This window comes from Moschus berezovskii, chromosome 25 (genome assembly GCF_049115385.1).
Source record: "Moschus berezovskii isolate FMDL1 chromosome 25, NW_MosBer_1.0, whole genome shotgun sequence".
Taxonomy (NCBI): domain Eukaryota; kingdom Metazoa; phylum Chordata; class Mammalia; order Artiodactyla; family Moschidae; genus Moschus; species Moschus berezovskii.
In genome coordinates, this window is record NC_142484.1 from 39961132 (window position 1) to 39983701 (window position 22570).

The 22570-nt window shown below is 38.4% G+C and overlaps 1 protein-coding gene across 1 annotated transcript in view; it reads left to right on the plus strand.

Moving 5' to 3' along the window:
• Window positions 1-3161: 3161 nt before the first annotated feature.
• HIKESHI (heat shock protein nuclear import factor hikeshi) overlaps window positions 3162-22570 on the plus strand; it is a 36037-nt gene continuing 16628 nt past the window's right edge. The window contains exons 1-2 of the mRNA XM_055416164.2: window positions 3162-3381; window positions 5461-5698. Coding sequence (XP_055272139.1) covers window positions 3352-3381; window positions 5461-5698 — 268 coding nt within the window. The 5' untranslated portion in view covers window positions 3162-3351. The remainder of the gene's footprint in view (window positions 3382-5460; window positions 5699-22570) is intronic.

The window sequence follows — 22570 nt, forward strand, 5'->3', positions numbered from 1 at the left end:
GAATAACTAATTACACGTGAGTCATAGGAAAATTTCTGAAGAAAATATTTGAGCCAATTGGAAGGGTCCGTAAGAAATTTCCAAGGAAATATTACAGGCAGATAAAACAAGTCGCATAAGGACATACAGGTTAAAAACTACAAGTGGCTCAGAGAATCAAAATACACAGAATACATAGTCACAGTATGCAAAAGAAAAAGCCTGGTCTTCCTCCCATGATCCTTCTTTACTTTCACACTACAACCACACTGTTTTTCCTACATCAGGCAATTCTGTGAAACCAGCTCAGTCCTACCATTCAACCCAATCCTGACAACACCTGGAGATAGCATCAAATCCCACAGGTTAAGGGCTCAGCTCCTCAGTCCCCCTCTTCAGATGCCAATCACAAGTAGTTAGTCCCAGGTTACCCACAACTTGTGTCCAACATGGCTACAAACTGGAAGTTTCCATACCTTCCTCCCCTTGGATTTGATTATTGACTGGAACAACTCACAGAACTCAGGGAAACGGTTACTTATGTTTACCAATTTACTAACAGTTATGATAAAGGATAAAGATGAACGGCCAGGTGAATAGATGTCTAAGGGAAGGTTTGGGAGTACAGGATCTTCTGTCCTGGTGGAGTTGGGGTATAGCATCCTGGGACATGGATATATTCGTCAACCTGGAAGTTCTCCAAACACCATACTACTGGAATTTTATGGAGGCTTCCTCATGTAAGCATGATCCATTAATTCCATTTCCAACCCCTCTCCCCTTTCTATAGAATGGGGGAAGGGGCTGAAAATTCCAAGCTTCTAATCAGGCTTCATGTTTCTGGTGATGAGCTGCCATCTAGGAGCCACCCAGGAACCTACCCAGAGTCCCTCATTAGAAAAAAGATGCTCCTAGCTCTCTTATTACTTGGGAATTATAGGAGCCCTGTGTAGGAAACAGAAGGCAGAGACCAATATATTAATTTATTATTTCAAAGGGTACAAGATGGATATGAATACATGAAAAATTAAGAAAAGTAACAACTGATTCTGGATGTGGTGCTGGAGAAGACTCTTTAGAGTCCCTTGGACTGCAAGGAGATCAAACTAGTCAATCCTAAAGGAAATCAACCCTGAATATTCATTGGAAGGACTGATGCTGAAGCTGAAGCTCCAATACTTTGGCCACCTGATGCAGAGAGCTGATTCATTGGAAAAGACCCTGAAGCTGGAAAAGACTGAGGGCAGGAGAAGAGGGTGACCGAGGATGAGGTGGTTGGATGGCATCACCCACTCAAGGAACATGGGTTTGAACAAACTCTGGAAGAGAGTGAAGGACAGCAAAGCATGGCATGCTGCAGTTCATGGGATCGCAAAGAGTCAGACACAGCTTGGCAACTGAATAACAACTAATAATCTGGCTACTACTTTACATGTAATAACCTTTATAAGAACCTTATTACTACCTCATTCTAACATGGGTGAAAAGGAGGAAAAGGTAGTGTTAGGTTAGCTGGCCTAAGATTATAAACTAATTAATGACAGAGATGGGCTCTGAGTCCAGGCAGTTTGTCTGCCTCTCATGCAATAGTCTCATATGAATGGCCTTCTTATTCTGAAGATTCTGGCACTTCTTAGGTAGGAAGCTGGAGACACTGGTAAAAAGATCCTTTTCTATCTATTAATCTTTGGCTTGGCTATTCAAAGGAGACTCTGAGACAAAGACAGATAGTCCACGTCTATGGTGCTGGAGTGGAGACCAGAGGACTACTGTTCTAAACACTCTGATCCTCCACATATAACCTGGGATAGACTTCCTGGTGCCTGGTGGACTAAGCTCAGATATTTCAAGTTGAACAGAGACCTTTGCAAAGGGGACATCTTATCTTCCTATTGGAGAGGAAAGGGAACTGAAGTTGTGAAATGCAGGAACGGTATTGGTGGCAGTCAGTTCTTGACACCGGTTCTTCTGGCTATGAACATTTCTGCAAATGCACAGACAAAACAAAACAAAACAAGACATTTTACAACAAAACGGCCTTTAGTTAAGTACTGCCAAGTTCTAAGGGCTTAAATTCATTTAACCCTCACAGCAACTCTAGGAGACAGACACAATTATTCTTATTTTACAAAGATGCCATTAAAGTACAGGGATATTACTATACAACTTGCTTACAATTTTTTTTTTTTTACAGCAAATAAATGGAAGAGCCAAGTGAAGTTGGCAATAACTACAATAAAATTGTCAATAAGTACAAAACAGCTGATTAAAAATCAGCAATTTTCAGCTAACATATAGCAGGAAGATTTATCAAGAGGTTGCCAACAATGGTCCTTCTAGTCAAAGCTATGGTTTTTCCAGTAGTCATGCATGGATGTGAGAGTTGGACTATAAAGAAAGCTAAGTGCCAAAGAATTGATGCTTTTGAACTGTGGTGTTGGATAAGATTCTTGAGAGTCCCTTGGACTGTGAGGAGATCCGACCAGTCCATCCTAAAGGAAATCAGTCCTGAATATTCATTGGAACGACTGATGGTGAAGCTGAAACTCCGATACTTTGGCCACTTGATGCAAAGAACTGACGCGCTGGAAAAGACCCTGATGCTGGGAAAGACTGAAGGTGGGAGGAGAAGGGGCTGACAGAGGATGAGATGACTTGATGGCATCACTGACTCAATGGACCTGAGTTTGAGTAAGCTCCGGGAGTTGGTGATGGACAGGGAGGACTGTTGTGCTGCAGTTCATGGGGTCGCAAAGAGTGGGACACAACTGAGCGACTGAACTGACTGACTGATAGCTGAAAGAAACTCGGATTTGAATCAGGACTTGGATTTAAACTCCATCACTGAGTGCTGTGTGAAGATTTGGGGCTGATCACTCTGGGCAATTTCCTCGCCCACAAAATGCAGATAATAATAACCAACTCACACGGTTTTTGTAAAGATCCAGAGAAAGGATTGTAAAAGCGCAAAGAAATCGCTGAAATGTTACACAAACGTGAGCAACACCTCGAGCCTGCTTTGAAACCGGTCATTCGAGCACGGACTACCCATCCAAAGGGCAAATCCCCCGCGCTCCCTTCCCGGAAGCCCACGCAGGGCTTCCTGGGACTTGTAGTCTTAGCCGGATCCGGCCCACCTGTCTAAAGCCCCGGAAGTACTCGTCGCCTGAGAGGCGCGCTGGTTAGGAAGCGGGGGGTCAGAGGTCGCGGGGGCAGAAGGCGTTCCTGCCGCTGGCCTCGTCGCTATGTAGCTGAGGGACAGGCGCCCTACCCCACGTTCTGGAACGTTCTTGGGCTCGCCCACGGCAGTAGCCCCAGGACTTCTAGTCCTCGGCCTCGGGTCCCTGCCGGCCGAGCGGAGTCGCCGCCGCCATGTTCGGCTGCTTGGTGGCGGGGAGGCTGGTGAGGAAAGGGTCGCATGGTCTTAGGAAGGGGGCGACACCCCAAGGGCGAGGCCACGGGGAGTGGGGGGGTTCGCCGGGTTCGGGGAACACCCCTTCCCTCTGCTTTCCGGCGGAGAGCGTGAGCGTGGGGCTGGGTTTGCGCCCTTCTTGGCCCTCAGCGTTCTCGATAATAGTCCCAGTATGCTCTGCCGCTTCTGAGCGTGCCTCACCCTAGGCAGCGCACGCCTTTTGTTCACTGCGCTTCATCTCAGCCTTCTTTGTAGCCTGCTTGGCACCGCAAACTTAAGCCTTAACTCGTGAGGTGGTGCTTCTCATTTTCATTTTGCAGTTGAGGAACTTTAAGCTCAATTGGCAGTATATTACTCGCCTGAGCTCAGAAAGGGAATTCGAGGTAAATACTGGCATTTGATCTAGCCTGTAGCGTCCAGCCTGCCGAAGGTTAAGATGCTCGGTCAGTGTTTAACTTCTGGGTCCCTTTGGAAGGGCTCTAATAAAAATAGGCTTAACGTAAATTGAAGTTGATTGGTAGAAATTCGTGAAACTTAATCGGGAGCCGTACCTATGATGGCTCCAAAATGATGTGAGCAGCGAGTTTCCTTATTGGTTAAAAAAGAGATTGCCTTCCTTGAGGAATTGTTAGGTAAATAAGATAAGTACTTGGAATTGTTGAGGAATAATCTGGAGGGTGACTCTTACTTGCCTCCGTAGAAACCATTCAGATTCATTTCAGACCTGATTCTTTTTTCACCAAGATTTCTTTTTATGTTTTCTCCCTGCTTTGTTAAATGTTGCAGCTTCTTTGTTAAGTTTTTCATCAATTTTTTTAAAACAATGTAGTCTGTACACAGTGTAAGGAACTAGAGAGATCAGTTGGAGATGGCTATCGTCAGAGAATTTGTCTGTCCCTTAAATGGCTGAGAGGTGCCTTTTGGCAATGGTAGTAGATAATACTGGTGAGAAGTTTGGATTGCACCTGTCCCTGATAGGAAAAATGACAAGACCACCCGCGGAACTCAGATGAATTTCATTAATGAATGACCTTTAAAATGTGTGTATGTGTTTCTGAAGAATAGAAAGGCCCTATGGAATTCGTGTTGTTATCTGATTTGCAGGGAATTTAGTTACAGCAGTGCCTGTGTCCAGGAGGGGTTCGTTGATGGCAACATTTTTTCACAGTGTTTGACTCTAATTCTGCAGTATTTGAACATGTTAATCGAAATAAAGGGCAAAGAGACCTAGATCTACAGCACTGAACAATGTTATTCTTTTACTGAAAAAGTCCGTCTCATCTAAAATTATGAAGTCAATTTTCATTCCTTGAAAACTTTTCTTAAGTAAAAGAGGTCCTTTTTTACCTCGGGTTGAGGATTAGAGTGTCATAATACAAATTAACAGAATGTCTGGTGCTTTTGGCAGAGTTGGCATTAAGAAATGTTTATTTTGCTTGAGGATTTGTACATACCATAATTTTATATGCCTTTAAGATTGTGTGCATGCCAAAAACTGATAAAATTGAATTTAATACTCATGGGCAGTTTATGTTCTTTCTTTGTTTTATTCTCTGTATTTAAACTGAAGGTTAGTAATTTGGGGGTTACAAAAATATATTTTAGTGAGTAGGCAAAATGACAAATAGGGAATGTGCAAATAAGGAGGATTGACATTAACAGCTTCTGGATTGCTTACTCATTTTAATTACCTGTAGTTTCTTTACCTTCAAAATAGAAGATAAGACTTTCTCACGGTGTGGTGTTTCATTTTTATAACATTTTGAAGCTGTAGTGATTTATTATGTAAGTAAAGTCTTTCCTGGGCACTTCTCAAATAATTTAGTCATGTTTTTAGAAGATTGCATTCATTAAATCATTTTAAACCTGGATATATATTTTTAGGTTTTCTATTAAATACACTGTCTGTTGTTTGGTAATTCCATAATTAGAGTATCAGATTCACCCAGTGTTAGGCTTGATATGATGACAGTAGTTAACTATATCTGTTAACAGAGCTTACAGCAACACTAAAAGGGCTGTAGTAACTTAGCAAACTATTGAACTAAGGTGAGTTTCTTATTTTCTAGGTGCAAACAGCTGCACAGCAAGTGGCAGAGGATAAATTTGTTTTTGACTTGCCTGATTATGAAAATATCAACCATGTTGTGGTTTTTATGCTGGGAACAATCCCATTTCCTGAAGGAATGGGAGGCTCTGTCTACTTTTCCTATCCTGATTCAAATGGAATGCCAGTATGGCAACTCCTAGGATTTGTCACGAATGGGAAACCAAGTGCCATCTTCAAAATTTCAGGTCTTAAATCTGGTAAGAATAATATATTAAAATAGTTTCATAGTTAACTTTTTTCTTAAATAGCATAGCATAGAATATGGCTTTTTTCTCTTTTCATTATATTTTTCTGATTGTTAAAGTAATATGTAACATTGTTAAAAAAAAAAATCAGATGATACACATTTGAAAAATGGCAAGTGAAGGGACCTCATACTCCCATCCTTTGCCCCTGGAGAGAACCAGTCACTGTGATTCTCTTTGTATGGTGTATACCTTTATAAAGAGATACTTTTGAATGAGATGGTGTTTAATGAATAATGAGAGGAATCTTCTCAAATTCGTTGTATATATACATCAGTGTTTAAACAGGTAAACTGAGTAGACTTTTGTAGGAAATACGAGCGTCCTTTTTTTCTATGAAGATTTTTGAGTTCTTAGATTTGATTACCCCTTCAATGTTGTGTTGGTTTTATTGACATTACAGATGCTAGATCTTAGAGGGACAAATCTTGTTTACATGCTTGAGGTATGTTGTGTAGAAACTGAAAATAGAACTAGGTACATTTACTCCCAGTGAACGTCTGGTTCCTTTGAAAGTCTAGATGAAAAGAAACTCTAAGAGAGAGTCTTAGATTATAAATATATCTTCTCCTAGAAATAGTCTATAGAGCCTAAGGAAAGGTTGTGTTTTAGACAACATGTTTGGACCATTATTTAGAAGGTTGAAAAGTAGTTGTGTATGTTTGTGCTGAGAGAATCGGTAAAGGGAGCAACTACGTAGGCAACCCTTAGTTGGCTGGGGAAAATTTCTGGGCGGAGGTGGTATTAAACCTTTTGAGAAGATGAGTAGGTGTTTGTCAGGCCTATGAGAGCCCTATTGGGCATTCTTTTCTAGGTGGAGGTAATATGGGTATAATGATAGAAGTTTGAAATCGTGGTGTGCTCAGAATGGCACAAGGCATGGGGTAGAGGGTGCAGGCATGGGTCATGAAAAGCTGAAAAGCTTTTGAATCACACTGACTCATTTGAATTTAATAGGTTAGCAAGTTTTAACATGCTTTGATCACAGACCTATTTGATAGTGTCGAAAAAGTGTGTGTAATATAAGCATAGCGTAAACACTAAAAAATTTGCATGTACTCTGAAGCCCATGTGTCTCTCCCCCATAAAGAACTGTCCCTGTAGTTGTAGAGGAGCCAGTGAACAACTGAGTAGGGGAATGATAGGGTCAAATTCTGTTTTTACCTTGAGGACTGTGAATAAATGAACTGGAACATTTCTGGTCAGATGATGAACTGTTAGCAGCTGTTATTTATATAGTTGGATTTCTGTGAGGAGGAATGGGAAAGGGTAATATTTACAGCTAAACATGGTTAGATTAATGGTAAAGACTAACCTCTAGATTTAAGAAACAACAAATTTCTGCAGTCCTTCTGGGTGGGGGTTCCCTGAGATAATTATTCCTAATCCCTAAGGAAGTGGTTCTTAAAGCATGATTCCCCTACCAGCAGCCTCAGCCTGGAAACTTGTTGGAAATGAGGATACGTGGTAGGACCCCAGACGTACTGAATCAGAAGACTTGGCTGGAGTCCAAGTTTTTCAGTAGATTTCCTAGGTGTTTCTGTTGCCTTCTAAAGTTTGACAGTCATTGTCCTAGGACATCCATTGTATGTACTAAATTAATGCCTCCTACAGTGTGGTATTGGTTCTGAAAACTCTTCAGGAGAATTAAGAAAATGATCATTCTAAAATCACTTCCTGTGACTGTGCCTAAAAATAGACACTATAAGTAGGAAAAAATATGGACAACTCAGTAATCTGTAGTGAAATCACTGGATGGTAAATATATAGAGAAACTAATAAAGGAACCAGAGAGAGAAGACAAGTCACTTGTAGTTGAACAGCAATTAGTTTAGCAGATTTATCAACAGCATGAATGAAGGTAAAAGATCTCTAGATTAGTATTTCAAAGTGCCGAGGAAAAATGACATAACCCTCATTGGTTATTGTCATTGTACAGTGAAGGAGAAGTGAACGTTTTCAGGTGGACGTGGAGAGTTTGCTACTGAGAGACCATTACTGAAAGAACTGCTGAAGGTTGTTGAACTTTGATAGAAGGGAACTGAATCTAGAATGTAGAAGAGCATGAAAGAATCAAAGTTAGCAAAGAAGTTGGTAAGCATATAGACAAATTGGAACAGTTTGATTATATAAAACGATACAGTAAAGAAATGCATAAGAATTGAAGGAGGTAGTAGTCTGAGTAAGCTTCTTGAGGTCCTGTTGTTTAGAAAGAGTAATAAAATTGATTCTACTTTTAAATAGTTCTGTTAAATGTAAAGAAAACTTAAAAAAAGGAAAGAAAAAGAAAATGCATGGTATATTGAAAACAAAACTGTGGAAATAATTTCACATATATCAGTTATCAAAATAAATATAAACAGAATAAACTTACCAGAGAAAGCATGGAGACTCTGGGATGGGATTTCTTTTAAAGACAGCAAACAAATAATTATAGTGGTGTTTATCAATAATGCATCTAAAATATTCTAACACATGGACCCCCACCCCTCTGAAGCTCTCATAGATGTGTTTAAGAAAAATGAGACTAATGCAAAAGCATTATCAAGGAATAAGAGGTTAATTCCTTACGAGTGAGATCATCACTAGGAAGACTTAAATATTTCTAGGAAAAAGTAAATGTCATAAATTTGTGTATAATATAAAAGATAACCTCAAATATAGAGAACTTTATAATCAGTATTTTTAACACACTTCTCAATAATTAATACATCAAGTAAATAAAATAGTAAGGAATGAAAATTTGAATAAAGAATTAACAATCTTGGGATGCTGTAGAACTCATAATTAGATCATACGCACTTTTTAAGTACACAGAACATTTATGAGATTTGACCTTATAGCAAGTCTTGAAGCAAGTTGTAGCTAATGGGAGATTATCACTGTGTAGCCCACGGTGCAGTCTAATTACAAATTCAAAAGATAAAGCATTTCATGTTTAGAAATTTAAAAATATTTTAAAGTAATTAAGTGCGTTGCCAAAGAAATAACTGTGGAAATTAAACTTCTACAGTCAGTTCAGTTGCTCTGTTGTGTCTGACTCTTTGCAACCCCATGGACTGCAGCATGCCAGGCCTCTACAGAATTAAACATCATATCCCTTGTGGCTCAGCTGGTGAAGAATATGCCTGCAATGCGGGAGACCTGGGTTCAATCCCTGGGTTGGGAATATCCCCTGGAGAAGGGAACAGCTACCCACTCCAGTATTCTGGCCTGGAGAATTCCACGGACTGTATAGTCCATGGGGTTGCAAAGAGTTGGACACAACTGGGCGAGTTCTTCTTCAAGGTAGTACTGAAGAGATTAACTCATAGGCTTAAATGGGTGTATTTGAAAAGAGATGGAAATGAGTGGGCTAAGTATTTAAGCAACCTAAGAAAGTAGATGCAAAAATGGTAATGCTAAAGAATAGAAATTAATAACAGAAAGCAAAGGAACAGTAGAGGGACTTAATGAAATAAAAATCGGATCCTTTGAAAAGACAAATAATGAGCCACTGAAAGGTGTATTTAGGAAAAAGAACACACAGTGTTTTCGAAAATGTGAAAATGGAGACATAACTATAATTGTAATACAGTTTAGTAAAATTTACAAGAAATTTTATGCCAGTACATTTGAGAACAGCAAAGGAACATAAAATTGGCTATATTCTAGAAAAATACACTAAACAAAACTGACTCAAATGTAAATCATGATGAGATAAAATAGCAAAAAAGAAATTAAAATGAGCACTTAAAAATACACCTTTCTCTTCTACATACCACTATCAGACTGAAAGGATTAAAAAGTTCAGTTACACCTTTATGAAGTAGATTGTTTATATCTTATATAAATGTGTTCAGTTCAGTCACTCAGTCGTGTCCGACTCTCTGCAACCCCATGAATCAAAGCACGCCAGGCCTCCCTGTCCATCACCAACTCCCGGAGTTCACTCAAACTCATGTCCATAGAGCCGGTGATACCATCCAGCCATCTCATTCTCTGTCGTGCCCGTCTCCTCCCGCCCCCAACCTTTCCCAGCATCAGAGACTTTTCCAGTGAGTCAACTCGTTTCATGAAGTGGCCAAAGTATTGCAGCTTCAGCTTTAGCATCAGTCCTTCCAATGAACACCCAGGATTGATCTCCTTTAGAATGGACTGGTTGGATCTCCTTGCAGTCCAAGGGACTCTCAAGAGTCTTCTCCAACACCACAGTTCAAAAGCATCAATTCTTTGGCGATCAGCTTTCTTCACAGTCCAACTCTCACATCCATACATGACCACGGACGGGAAAAACCATAGCCTTGACTAGGTGAACCTTGGTTGGCAAAGTAATGTCTCTGCTTTTTAATATACTATCTAGGTTGGTCATAACTTTCCTTCCAAGGAGTAAGCGTCTTTTAATTTCATGGCTGCAATCAGCATCTGCAGTGATTTTGGAGCCCCAAAAAATAAAGTCTGACACTGTTTCCACTGTTTTTCCATCTATTTTAGAGAATAGGAAAAGTAACAGAGTTACCCAGTTTAGATTTTGAAGCTAATATAACCTCTTTATCAAAAAGGACAAGAAAAATATGAAAGGAAATTTGGCCTAGGCCAGTTTATTTATTTGGATATTTATATCTATGTACATATGAAAGTTACAAAGTGAATTCAATAAGGTATCTTTATTTTTAAAACTTGGCATTATGGCAAATTTAAGATGTATAAAAGCACTTCAGTATTCTTGCCAGGAGAATCCCATGGACAGAGAAGCCTGGCGGGCTATAGTCTGTAGGGGTGCAGTGTTCGATATGACTGAGCGCACACAGAGTTCAGCTAACATATTTAAAGTGTACCTTTTGATAAATTTTGATATATGTTTACACCTGTAAAACCATTACCACAATCAGATAAGGAATATATCCATCACCCCTAAAAGTTTCCTAGTGCTCTTTTGTAATCCCCTCTCCTGTCTCCCCCTCTACCCCAGGAAACTACTGATCTGATTTCTGTCACTGTAATGTTTGCATTTTCTAGAGTTTTCTTTCAGTCAGTACAGTTACTTTTTTAGTCATCCACGTTGTGTAGTAATTCACCACAGTAGTAATTCATTGCTATTTATTGCTGGGTAGTTGTGTGGTATACCACCATTGTGTATCCATTCACTTGTTGATGGACATTTGGATTGTTTCAGTTTTTGGCTCATAGAAATAAAACTGCTGTGAACATTTCTGTGTAAGTCTGTATGGACATATGGTTTCATTTCTGTTAGCCAAGTGGCTCAGTGGTAAAGAATCTGCCTGCCAGTGCAGAAGTTACAAGAGATGCAGGTTCGATCCCTGGGTCGGGAAGATCCCTTGAAATAGGAAATGGCAACCCACTCTGATATTCTTGACTGAAGAATTCCATGGACAGAGGAGCCTGGTGGGCTACAGTCCATGAGGTGGCGAAGAGTTGAAGAGAACTGAGCGTGTACACACAGTACAATACAGATAAATATTTAGGAGTGGAATGACTGGATTATAGGGTACTTCTGTGCTCACTTTTTGAGAAACTGCTAGACTATTTTGTAGCATGATTACTGTTTTACATTTCAGTCTGTAGTGTTTGAAAGTTCCTCCCTGGCCTTGCCCACACGTGATCAGTTTTAGGCGTTCTATTAGTTGTATAATGGTATCCCATTAGGTTTTAAATTTACATTTCCTTGATGACTAGTGATATGAGCATTTTTTCAAGTGCTTATTTGCTCTCTGTATCTTCCTTGAAGTGTTTGTTCAAATCTGTTTTTGTTTTTTTTAGATGGGGTTGTTTTCATATTATTGAGTTTTGAGAGTTCTGTGTATATTCTTGACACAAGTTATTTATGAGATGTGATTTGAAATTTTTTTTCTGGTTTTTGGTTTGTCTCTTTACATCATAAGTTGTTGGGATTTTTGTTTTTGTTTTGTTTATAGATATCTTATTTAATGATTTGTTCCTTTGCATGTTTTTAAAAAATTTACTTGATTGAAGTATAGTTGATTTACATAGAGCATGTTTTTAATTTTCGTGAAGTTTAGTTTTTCAGTTTTTTGTTTCCTGGATTGTGGTTTTGGTGTTGCTTCTAAGAAATCTTTACCTAATGTGAGGTTATAAAAATTTTCTAGATGCTTTTAGTTTTAGATTTTACATTTATATCTGGGATCCAACTTGAATAAATTGCTGTATTTAGTGCAAAGTATGGATTGAAGTTCAGTTTTTTTTTTTGCAAATGCATATCTAACCATTCCAACACCTTTTGTTAAAAAGAGGAAGTGATGACATTTTTCTGCATCCATCTCACTTGGGAGCTCTCAGACTGCTTCATTTTAAAGCATAAGCTAGTGAATATTTATATTTGTTTGTACAAATATGTATTGATTTGAAAAGGAAAGAGAAATGGAAATAGATATTATTATATAGTTTGTTTAAACAAATCACTAGTTGGAAAACATGCTAGAAGATTACATGGATACTGGTAAATGTTAATAGTAATAAACAGCCTAAGTGGAGAAGCAGCTAACTTGGGGCAAGAGAGAGTTTTGGTTTGGGTGTGAAGAACCTTTGGAACTTGATGTGTGTGTGAGTGTGTGTTTGTGCACATGTGTATGTGTGTGCTCAGTTGTGTACAACTCTTTATGACCCCAGGGACTGTAGCCTCCCAGGCTCCTTTGTCCATGGGATTTCCCAGGCAAGAATATAGGAGTGGGTTGCCATTTCCTACATGGTAGCAATACCTTAAACAAAGTGGTGGGTTTTGTTTGTATAGCAGTAGGCTAGTAGTCAACCAACTGTTAACCTTTGCATAGCTGGAAAATGCAGACTTATTGGTACCCAGATTCATGCATTTATTAAGGTTAATATTGGTCATCATCTAGTATGCCAGGACCCTTGGTTGTTTTTGAAGACATACTAATTATTAATAAATGGTCGGTTGTCATCACCTTACCCTCGCTTCTCTTTGCTCTAGCTGTGCCAGCATTTTGAGTTGGAAAGGGGTTCAGCGTCTCTTTTTCATTTATGATCATCACTGTATTCCCTGAAGGAGATGCCTTACGAATAGTGAAAATTGATTTCTCCTGTCATACTTTTATTGCCTTCAGCTATCTTTTTCCCTTTTCTCTTGTGACACCCAAAAGGTTGAGGGGCAGTGGACATATATTCAGAGATCATAAAAACCCAGACATTTCCTTATTGTGTTATCTCATCCAGTCTAGAGAAAATTCAGCAATGAAAAATTAGTTAATATAATTGCTTTAACCAAAACCTTAACAATAGTAATTAGTCAGTGACATTATAATTTCTGTTGTGAAATTAAACAGTCCAAAACACAATCCCAAAGTAATACCTAATCCATTACAGGAAAATGTATTTATTTCCATTTTGATAATAAAAATAGTTCTTTTACTCTCCTGTCTTTTAAAAAATAAATTATTTCTCATCATTTCCCAAACTATAACATGGCTTTTGATAGTTTTAGTTATGAAAACAGAATGAAATTTCAAGGCAATATTTGTGCTGAATAAAGCAGAATGCTTTATTAAAGAAAAATAAAGCAACTTAAAATATATAGAGACTTAGTGATTATCATAGTTTCATTGAGTTAGACAAGGCTGTGGTCCCTGTGATCAGTTTGGTTAGTATACTGTGACTGTGGTTTTCATTCTGTCTGCCCTCTGATGGAAAAGGATAAGAGGCTTATGGAAGCTTCCTGATGGGAGAGACTGACTGAGGGGGAAACTGGGTCTTGTTCTGATTGACCATGCTCAGTAAATCTTTAATCCAATTTTCTGTTGATGGGTGGGGCTGTGTTCCTTCCCTTTTGTTTGACTTGAGACCAAACTATGGTGGAGGTAATGAAGATAATGGCAACCTCCTTCAAAAGGTCCGATGCACACACTGCCGCACTTAGCGTCCCTAATCCTGCAGCAGGCCACTGTCGACCTGACCCTGCAGCAGGTCACCGTTGACCCGCTCCTCTGCCAGAGACTGCTGGACACATGGGCAAGTCTGGGTCAGTCTCTTGTGAAAAGATCAGTTTTCATTCTAATCCCAAGGAGAGGCAATGCCAAACAATGCTCAAACTACCGCCCAATTGTACTCATCTCACATGCTAGCAAAGTAATGCTCAAAATTCTCCAAGCCAGGCTTCAACAGTAGGTGAACTGTGAACTTCCAGATGTTCTCGCTGGATTCAGAAAAGGCAGAGGGACCAGAAATCAAAATGCCAACATCTGCTGGATCATGGAAAAAACAGGAGAGTTCCAGAGAAACATCTGCTTTATTGACTACGCCAAAGCCTTTGACTATGTGGATCACAATAAACTGAAAAATTCTTCAAGAGATGGGAATACCAGACCACCTGACCTGCCTCCTGAGAAATCTGTATGCAGGTTAAGAAGCAACAGTTAGAACTGGACATGGAACAACAGACTGGTTCCAACAGTACCAGAAAGGAGTACGTCACGGCTGTATATTGTCACCCTGCTTATTTTACTTAAATGCAGAGTACATCATGCGAAATGCCGGGCTGGATGAAGCACAGGCTGGATTCAAGATTGCTGGGAGAAATATCAATAACCTCAGATATGTGGATGACACCACCTTTATGGCAGAAAGTGAAGAAGAACTAAAGAGCCTCTTGATGAAAGTGAAAGAAAGTGAAAAAGTTAGCTTAAAACTTAACATTCAGAAAACTAAGATCATGGCACCAGTCCCATCACTTCAAGGCAAATAGATGGGGAAACAATGGAACAGTGAGAGAAGGGTCCAAAATGACTGCAGATGGTGACTGCAGCCATGAAATTAAAACACACTTGCTCCTTGGAAGAAAGCTATGACCAACCTAAACAGTATATTAAAAAGCAGAGACATTACTTTACTGACAGAGGTCCGTCTAGTCAAAGCTATGGTTTTTCCAGTAGTCATGTATGCACATGAGAGTTGGACGGTAAAGAAAGCTGAGTGTCGAAGAATTGATGCCTTTGAACAGTGGTATTGGAGAAGACTCTTGAGAGTCCCTTGGACTGCAAAGAGATCTAACCAGTCCACCCTAAAGGAAATCAGTCCTGAATATTCATTGAAAGGACTGATGTTGAAGCTGAAACTCCATTACTTTGGGCACCTGATGTGAACTGACTCATTTGAAAAGACCCTGATGCTGGAAAAGATTGAAGGTGGGAGGAGAAGGAGACATCAGAGGATGAGATGGTTGGATGGCATCACTGACTCGATGGACATGAGTTTGAGCATGGGAGTTGGTGATGGACAGGGAAGCCTGGCGTGCTGTAGTTCATGGGGTCACAGAGTCAGACACAACTGAGTGACTGAACTGAACTGAGTGATTATCAGCATTAGACAAATGATAGAATGTTGTGGTGGTTCTTTGCTAGTATATTTGGAAAAGTACTTTTTGGGTGTTTAAAATATTGGAATTCTTAATTTATGCCAAAAAGATTAGACTTTTAATTTATATTTGGGATTTGCATATTACTGCAATTTTAAGAATAGGTAGACTTGTAATGGATTTATCTTTTTGAAGCTTTGAGATGCCTTTTATAAACATTATTACATTGAGCAAATCTAGTTAATTAGCTCAGCAGGGTGGAAGAGAGACTTGGTGAAGTAACTTTAGGCAATTGTGATTGAACTGAGAATTTATTAGGGAATCTAGCAGAAGTTTTTGGAGTAGGGAAGATAGTTCAAATGAAGCAAATTTCATGTTAAATTTTGGTAGTGTTTGTGGTTCTCTTCTGGATGATGAACAGATTTCTTAATTTTGCCTTAAAGATTTTGGTTGGAGAAGGTGAGGAGCAGAGGGCTCTGTTGAGAGAATTTCAGTGGGTAGGGGATCTTAAAACCAGTTACTGTGAGTTTTATTTTGATAGAAGATTCTTTGTGACTCTTGGGTTCTGAAAAGGAGTTTACACAATGAATACATTTTTTAGACTGATGCTGGAACAATCTGAGATAATGATTGAGAATTAGGATGGGACTAAACTCTTAAAATGTAGAAGGAAAGGTTTGATATTAAATGAGAAGAAACTGCCTTTCTTTCTTCCTTCTTTCATGGGATCTAGAAATCCTTAAAGTAGTAAATAAAAGGCACAAGCTTAGGGGATACAGTTTGGTGGTTAGCGAATTGGGAAAGTTTTAATCAGTCTTGCAGGTTTCATCTTTAGATACACTGTGCTTGGTGTTTAGTGTGGAAGAGACATTGAATTAAAAACTTAGTAAAAGTCATGAAATACTGGTAGTATTACATAAAGAAATTCTTTGGTTTACAGGAATTATATGCACACTCAGATCAACACATAAAAGGGAGTATTGACAAAAATAAAATTTGATTTTAGAAAGTAGTTTGCTATAGGCGGCACTATAGGTCTTTTGCTGTATTATAATTTTTAATTATTAAAAAACTTGAGAAGTATACTAGAAATTGCTTTAGACATTTCCATTAAGCAAATTACAGAATAAAAAATACTTGCTTATGTGAAAACTTTGTTGTATATCTACTTCATCCTTAGCATATACACTTCAAATTGATGACTGCTTTCATTTAGGGTCTCCATATCTGTCTGTGAATATTAGAAACCGCTCCAAGACAGTATTCATAGGAAGCAGATTAGTGAACTGAGATGATTGAAAATGGCTAAATGGAAGATTAGCCTGGAGCATGAACTTGAAGCATGACTAGATTTGGTTGGGATGGAAGTGGGAGGATGGGAAGTTGATTGCATGTGGAAGTCAGCGAAGTTATGAAAGCAGTAGTGTACACCACACCTTCAGGTGACAGTGAAGAGGAGACCTTTAAAGGTAGCATTGCTACTGCTGCTAAGTCACTTCAGTCGTGTCCGACTCTGTATGACCCCACAGACGGAAGCCCACCAGGCTCTCCCTTCCCTGGGATTCTCCAGGCAAGAACACTGGAGTGGGTTGCCATTTCCTTCTCCAGTGTGTGAAAGTGAAAAGTGAAAGTGAAGTTGCTCAGTCGTGTCTGACCCTCAGCGACCCCACGGACTGCAGCCTAGCAGGCTCCTCCATCCATGGGATTTTCTAGGCAAGAGTACTGGAGTGGCTTGCCATTGCATGATAGACTTCTATTTGGGAAGTCTCGGATGGGGATGCGAGTAAGGTTTAAAGGTAAAGTGGAGCTGTTGTGCGATGGTTATACCATGTGGGGTTTTCATTTATTTTTCCTCTGGTAGGCAAGTGTTTGAGCAGGAGAATGATATTTTAAAAAATGATGTTTTAGGAAAATGATTGTCTGGGATGGCTTGGAAAATTTTGTTGAGATTAGAGCCAGAGCAGCCAGTTAGGAAGATTTTATGATGTTGAAAGAGTGAAGGAAAGGGTAACATTGAGTATCTGCTCTTGCAGTGCATTGTGCTAGGCTTTCATGATTCTGTAATAACAACGTTTAGAGGTGGATATTATTAGCCTCTGGCTTTCAAGAGACTGGATGTCAGAGAAATTAAATATTTCACTTAGAAATACTGTTAACTTTAAGGCAGTATGTGTAGATGTACCTCTTCAAACAATTGTATATTATGCAGTACCAAAATGAATATTTAACTAATCCCCTTTGATTAGTTATGCAGTCCATGGGGTCACAAAGAGTCGGACACGACTGAGCGACTGAACTGAGCTGAATCCTCATTGATGAAAATTTGGATTATTTCCATTTTTTATTTATAGCAATGCTACGGTAAATATTTTTACATATATTTTTGTGCATATTTTTTAGCACTGTATTTCTGTAGAAGAAACACCTACAAGTGGAACTGAATTCCTGGATTAAAATGTCCTTTTAAATAAAGGTGTGAGAGGCTTGGAAAAAGTGTACTGAGTGTGGATAATGGATCATTATTGCCTTGGCAGTTGTTAGAGAATCATAAGAAAGGTAGTTGGTGCTACAGAAAACTAATAGAGCATATCCTTGACAAGTATAATAAGAGAATAAGCCATGGAATTTTAGAATAGAAGGCCCTAGAAATTATTTCATCCAATCTTTAAATTTACTGTTGAGATACTTGAGATCTAGAAAGTTTCAGAGAGTTTCTAAAATTGAGCAGGGATTAGAATCTAGATACCCAGATTTTTATTCACTATTCTAAACGATGTTGATCTTTTCACTTCCCAAAGTAAATTTAAGGAGAAGCCTACATTCACATTCCTATGCATTGTTTTATGTGTATATATAGTTCAGATGTTTATAACTGCTATTTTCTGCCATTTTCACTTAATATTATTTCATATGAAATTAAATGTTTATGATATTTTAATGTGCTAAAAAGTATTTACTGTTTAATCTTCTCTTCTTTTTTTTTTAACCCTCCTTTTCCACCAGTCAGGTACTGTAGAGTGAGAAACAGACACACTCTGGTCTTTAGATGGGCTGAAGTGGTAATACAGGATGAGATTTTCATGTGTTTTAAAATAAAAGATGATATGCGTTAAAAGGTTTTCAGAAACATGGATGTGAAGTATATGGTCCCTTTTTTCCTGTTTGTTTAAAATAGTAGTATAGAATTACATTTTGTTGATAGGTTATAGTTTACCTATTTATTGTTTACCTTTTTGGCTTTTTCTTGCCCCTCAAATTACTTTAAATTTCCAGTTATTACTGGTATGCTGTGCTGTGCTTAGTCGACTGCTCAGTTGTGTCTGACTCTTTGCGACCCCATGGACTGTGTCCTGTATCCTACCAGGCTCCTCTGTCCATGGGATTCTCCAGACAAGAATACTGGAGTGGGTTGCCATTCCCTCCTCCAGGTAATCTTCCCAACCCAGGGGTTGAACCCAGGTCTCCCACGTTGCAGGTGGATTCTTTACTGTCTGAGGCACCAGGGAAACAATACTGGAGTGGGTAACCTATCCCTTCTCCAGGGAAACTTCCCAACACAGGAATTGAACCAGGGTCTGCTGCATTACAGGTGGATTCTTTACCAGCTGAGCCACCAGGAAAGCCCTCATTACTGATATATAGAAGTACATTTGTTTTTTTTTTTTTTTAAATAAATCAAGCTTTTTTTAAAGAGCAGTTTTAGGTTTATAACAAAATTGAGAGGGAGGTACATAGATTTCTTATATACTGCTGCTCCCATCCATGCTTAGGTCCATTCTATTATCAACATCATTAACCAGAATGCTTTTTTTCTTTTAACCTACATTGACGCATCAGAATCACCTAAAGTCCACAGTTTACGTTAGAGTTCACTCTTGGTACTGTACATTCTGTAGGCTTGGACAAATGTTTAAGGATATATATCTATAATTATAATGTCATACATATTATAATTATAATGTCATACAGGGTATTTTCACTGCTCTGAAAAATCTTTTGTGCTCTGCCTGTGTACCACATTGTCTCACCTCCCCACCGGCAGCCACTGACTTTTTTAAAATTGTCTCTAGGTTTGTCTGTTTCAGAATGTCATATAGTTGGCATTATACAAGTGAAATCTTTTTTATGCAGATTGGCATCTTTTGCTTAGTAATAGGCATTTAAAGTTTTTCCATGTCTTTTCATCACTTGATAGCTTATTTTCTTTTTAGTGCTAAGTAATACTGCATTAGGGCTTCCCAGGTGGCTAAGTGGTAAATAATCAGCTTGCCAATGCAGGAGATGCAGGTTCAGTCCCTGGGTGGGGAAGAGCCCCTGGAAGAGGGCATGGTAACCCTCTCCAGTATTCTTGCCTGGAGAATCCCATAGACAGAGGAGTTTGATGGGCTGCAATCCATGGGGTCGCAAAGAGTCAGACATGACTGAGCACGCATGCAGTGTTGCCTTGTCTGGATGTACTATAGTTTATCATTTCACCTACTGAATGTTATTTTGATTGCTTTCAAATTTGGGCAGTTATGAATAAAGCTACTGTAAATATTCATGTGTAGATTTTTGTGTATATAGACATTTTCAACTCCTTTGAATACTAAGAAGCATGAATGCTGGATATTATGGTAAGAGTATGTTTGATTTTGTGAGGAACTGCCACATTCTCTTCTGCACTGCTGTACCAGTTTTCATTTCCACCAGCAGCGTGAGTTCCTGTTGCTCCACACACTTGCCAGAGTTTGGTGGCGTCATGCGATTGGTGTTTGTGTATTGACTTTGTACACTGAAGGATGGAGGAAAGGGTATAGCACATTGAGTATCTTGCTAAAATCCCTTTATTAATAGTCCTGGTTGTATCCTAGAATTTTCAATATAGATGATCGTAACATTAATGAAAAAGATTTTTTACTGCTTTCTAACTTTTATGCCTTTTTTTTTATTGACTATTACATTGCTCAGTCCTTTGAACGCCATATTGAATAGGAGGAGTAAGAGGGCATTGGGGCAGGAAAAAGAAAGAAAAGCCCTAATTCTTTTCTCTATTCTTCCTCCCTCTGTTTTATGAGTATCCAAGATTGATAAGGAATTGATCCTCTAATCAGTATGAAATACCCTGTCTCTCTGGTTATGCTTCTTAAAAAGTCTTCTTAAAGTCATGTCTTAATGTCTACTTTGTCTAAAATTTATATAGTTTCTCCAGCTTTCTTATGATTAGTGTTCACATGTTATGTTTTTCTTTATTTTTATCTTTGACATAAATCTTTGTGTCTTGTAAATAGTATGTAGTTAGATGTGCTTGTTTTTTAACCTCTTACTATCTCTGCCTTTTATTTTTTATTTTTTTTAATTTATTTTATTGGAGACAAATTACCTTACATTAATATATTGGTTGGTTTTGTCACACATTGACATGAATCCGCCCCGGGTGTACATGTGCTCTCCCTCCCGAACCCCCCTCCCACCTCCCTCCTCCCCATATCCTCCCTCCATGTCATCCCCGTGCACCAGCCCCAAGCATCCTGTATCATGCGTCAAACCTGGACTGGTCACTTATGATAATATACATGCTACAATGCCGTTCTAAATAAGGCAGTTAGACCATTAGTACTTAATGTTACTGATATGGTTAGGTTTAAATTTTTATCTGCTAGTTGTTTTTCCTCCTTTTTTGGGAAGGAGGTCTTTTGGATTGAGTATTTTAAAAATTCTTATTTCTTCCACTATTTTTTGTTTATATCTTTGTATTTTTTCAGTGGTTCCTCTAGGAATTATGATACGTGTTGTTAACTTTTTACACTGTACCATTAATTAATACTGACAAAATAAAATCTGTATTTGACAACTCTGAACCTGAATTTGGTCATTTTTATTGGGTGTCATCTCCACTTTTCCTTGCTATGTTAGCCCACTTAGTGAAATTCTGAATATGACAACAAAAACTTTATGGCAAAAGTCACATTTTGGAAAAAGCAAAATCACATTTTGGTGATTTATTTTAAATTAAGGATATTTATCTCCATTCTTGTTAGTCTTCATACTGAAGTTCACCATTACGACTCTTAGTGGCATGTGAGAGTGTCAGGTATGGACAATAGGATGCCAAAAGATCTATTATAAATACTCTACATTACATTTTCCCCCCAAAATTCAGAATTTTCACATCCTTAGAGTTGAATACAGAGACAAAGGATTATCTGCTCACCTTTGCTCTGGACTGAATCTGGTCCAGAGAAGCATTTCATGGTCGGGTCCAGGTTGTACTGGGGATTTTCTCACTGGGCTGCATCTCTGATTTTCTTAATGAGGTTTTTTGGGAGATAGACTACTTTGTCATGTGTGTCCATCTCATTGACCCAAAAGGTATCTGTAATTAGAATTAGACATTTACTTTCCACATACATGTTAAGTATTTCTAGTTGTACAGTATAATGATTATCAGATCTCACAGTACTTCTTAAATATTTTTTACATTACTTTTGGAAAGTTTTAAACTGTCTTGTATGAGTTCTGAAGTTGGTATCTAGCCTTAGTAGTGTTTATTAAAGTGTGAGATGCACCAGAAAACTCAGCCTTCACATAGCAGCCAACTGAGTGCTGGTGTTCACCTGCAGTAAACATCTGTTGAAACTTGCAATATGTGAATAATGAACTGCCATGGAATGTTGACTTTAAGAAGTTTTGGTTCATGCTATATAAAGAACATGAATACTGTATCTTTTAAGATTTAAAATTTTAGTTCTGAACTTGGAAGGTGGAAACAGTTTCACTTACCAAAAATATGTAACTGAAAAATTTTATATTACGCATATTTATGTGTTTATATGCATATATCTGTCAAAGGTAAATATTTGTAGAGTTCATATACTATTTGAAGAGTTTTTTTAAGCCACATCTACATATTCTTTCCTACACATACTTAAGTTCAACTTAAAACCTTCCTTTTCTCTATAGGTTAACTATTTTAAAGTGTTCCAAGATACAATGAGGAGGTGGCTCAGTGCCTCAGTCAGGGAGAATTCCAGCTACATCTGCAGTGGAGAATTATGTGGAGAATGGGAAACAGAAGAGGCCAAGATTGGAAGAGCAGGTGGGGGAGTAGGACACTAGGTCAGATACAATAAGAACACTTACGTGGAACTTAAATGTTTTATATTGTGTCTTTAGCACTTTAATATGTGATTGTACTTAATAGATTAAGAAATTGCTGATTAACTCACCTGTGCTATAAAGAGGAATTATATATTTATGTGAATAAAATATAGTCATGAAGGTGGTAGAGCTTTTCAGAATACTCTGGTGAGCGAGAAGGCTGGTATTTTGTGTTTCACGCACTTCAACTAGGCACCTACCTTATGGTGGGGCTTTACCTTTTTTCTTTTTTGGCTAGGGCCCTGCTGTGAGATAGTGTTTGGAATAAAATTCTGGAAGTATCACTTCTGATACTTAAATTTTTTTTGCAGTAGGGATTTTTAAAATTTTTAAAAAATTTTTATTTAATAAATGGTACA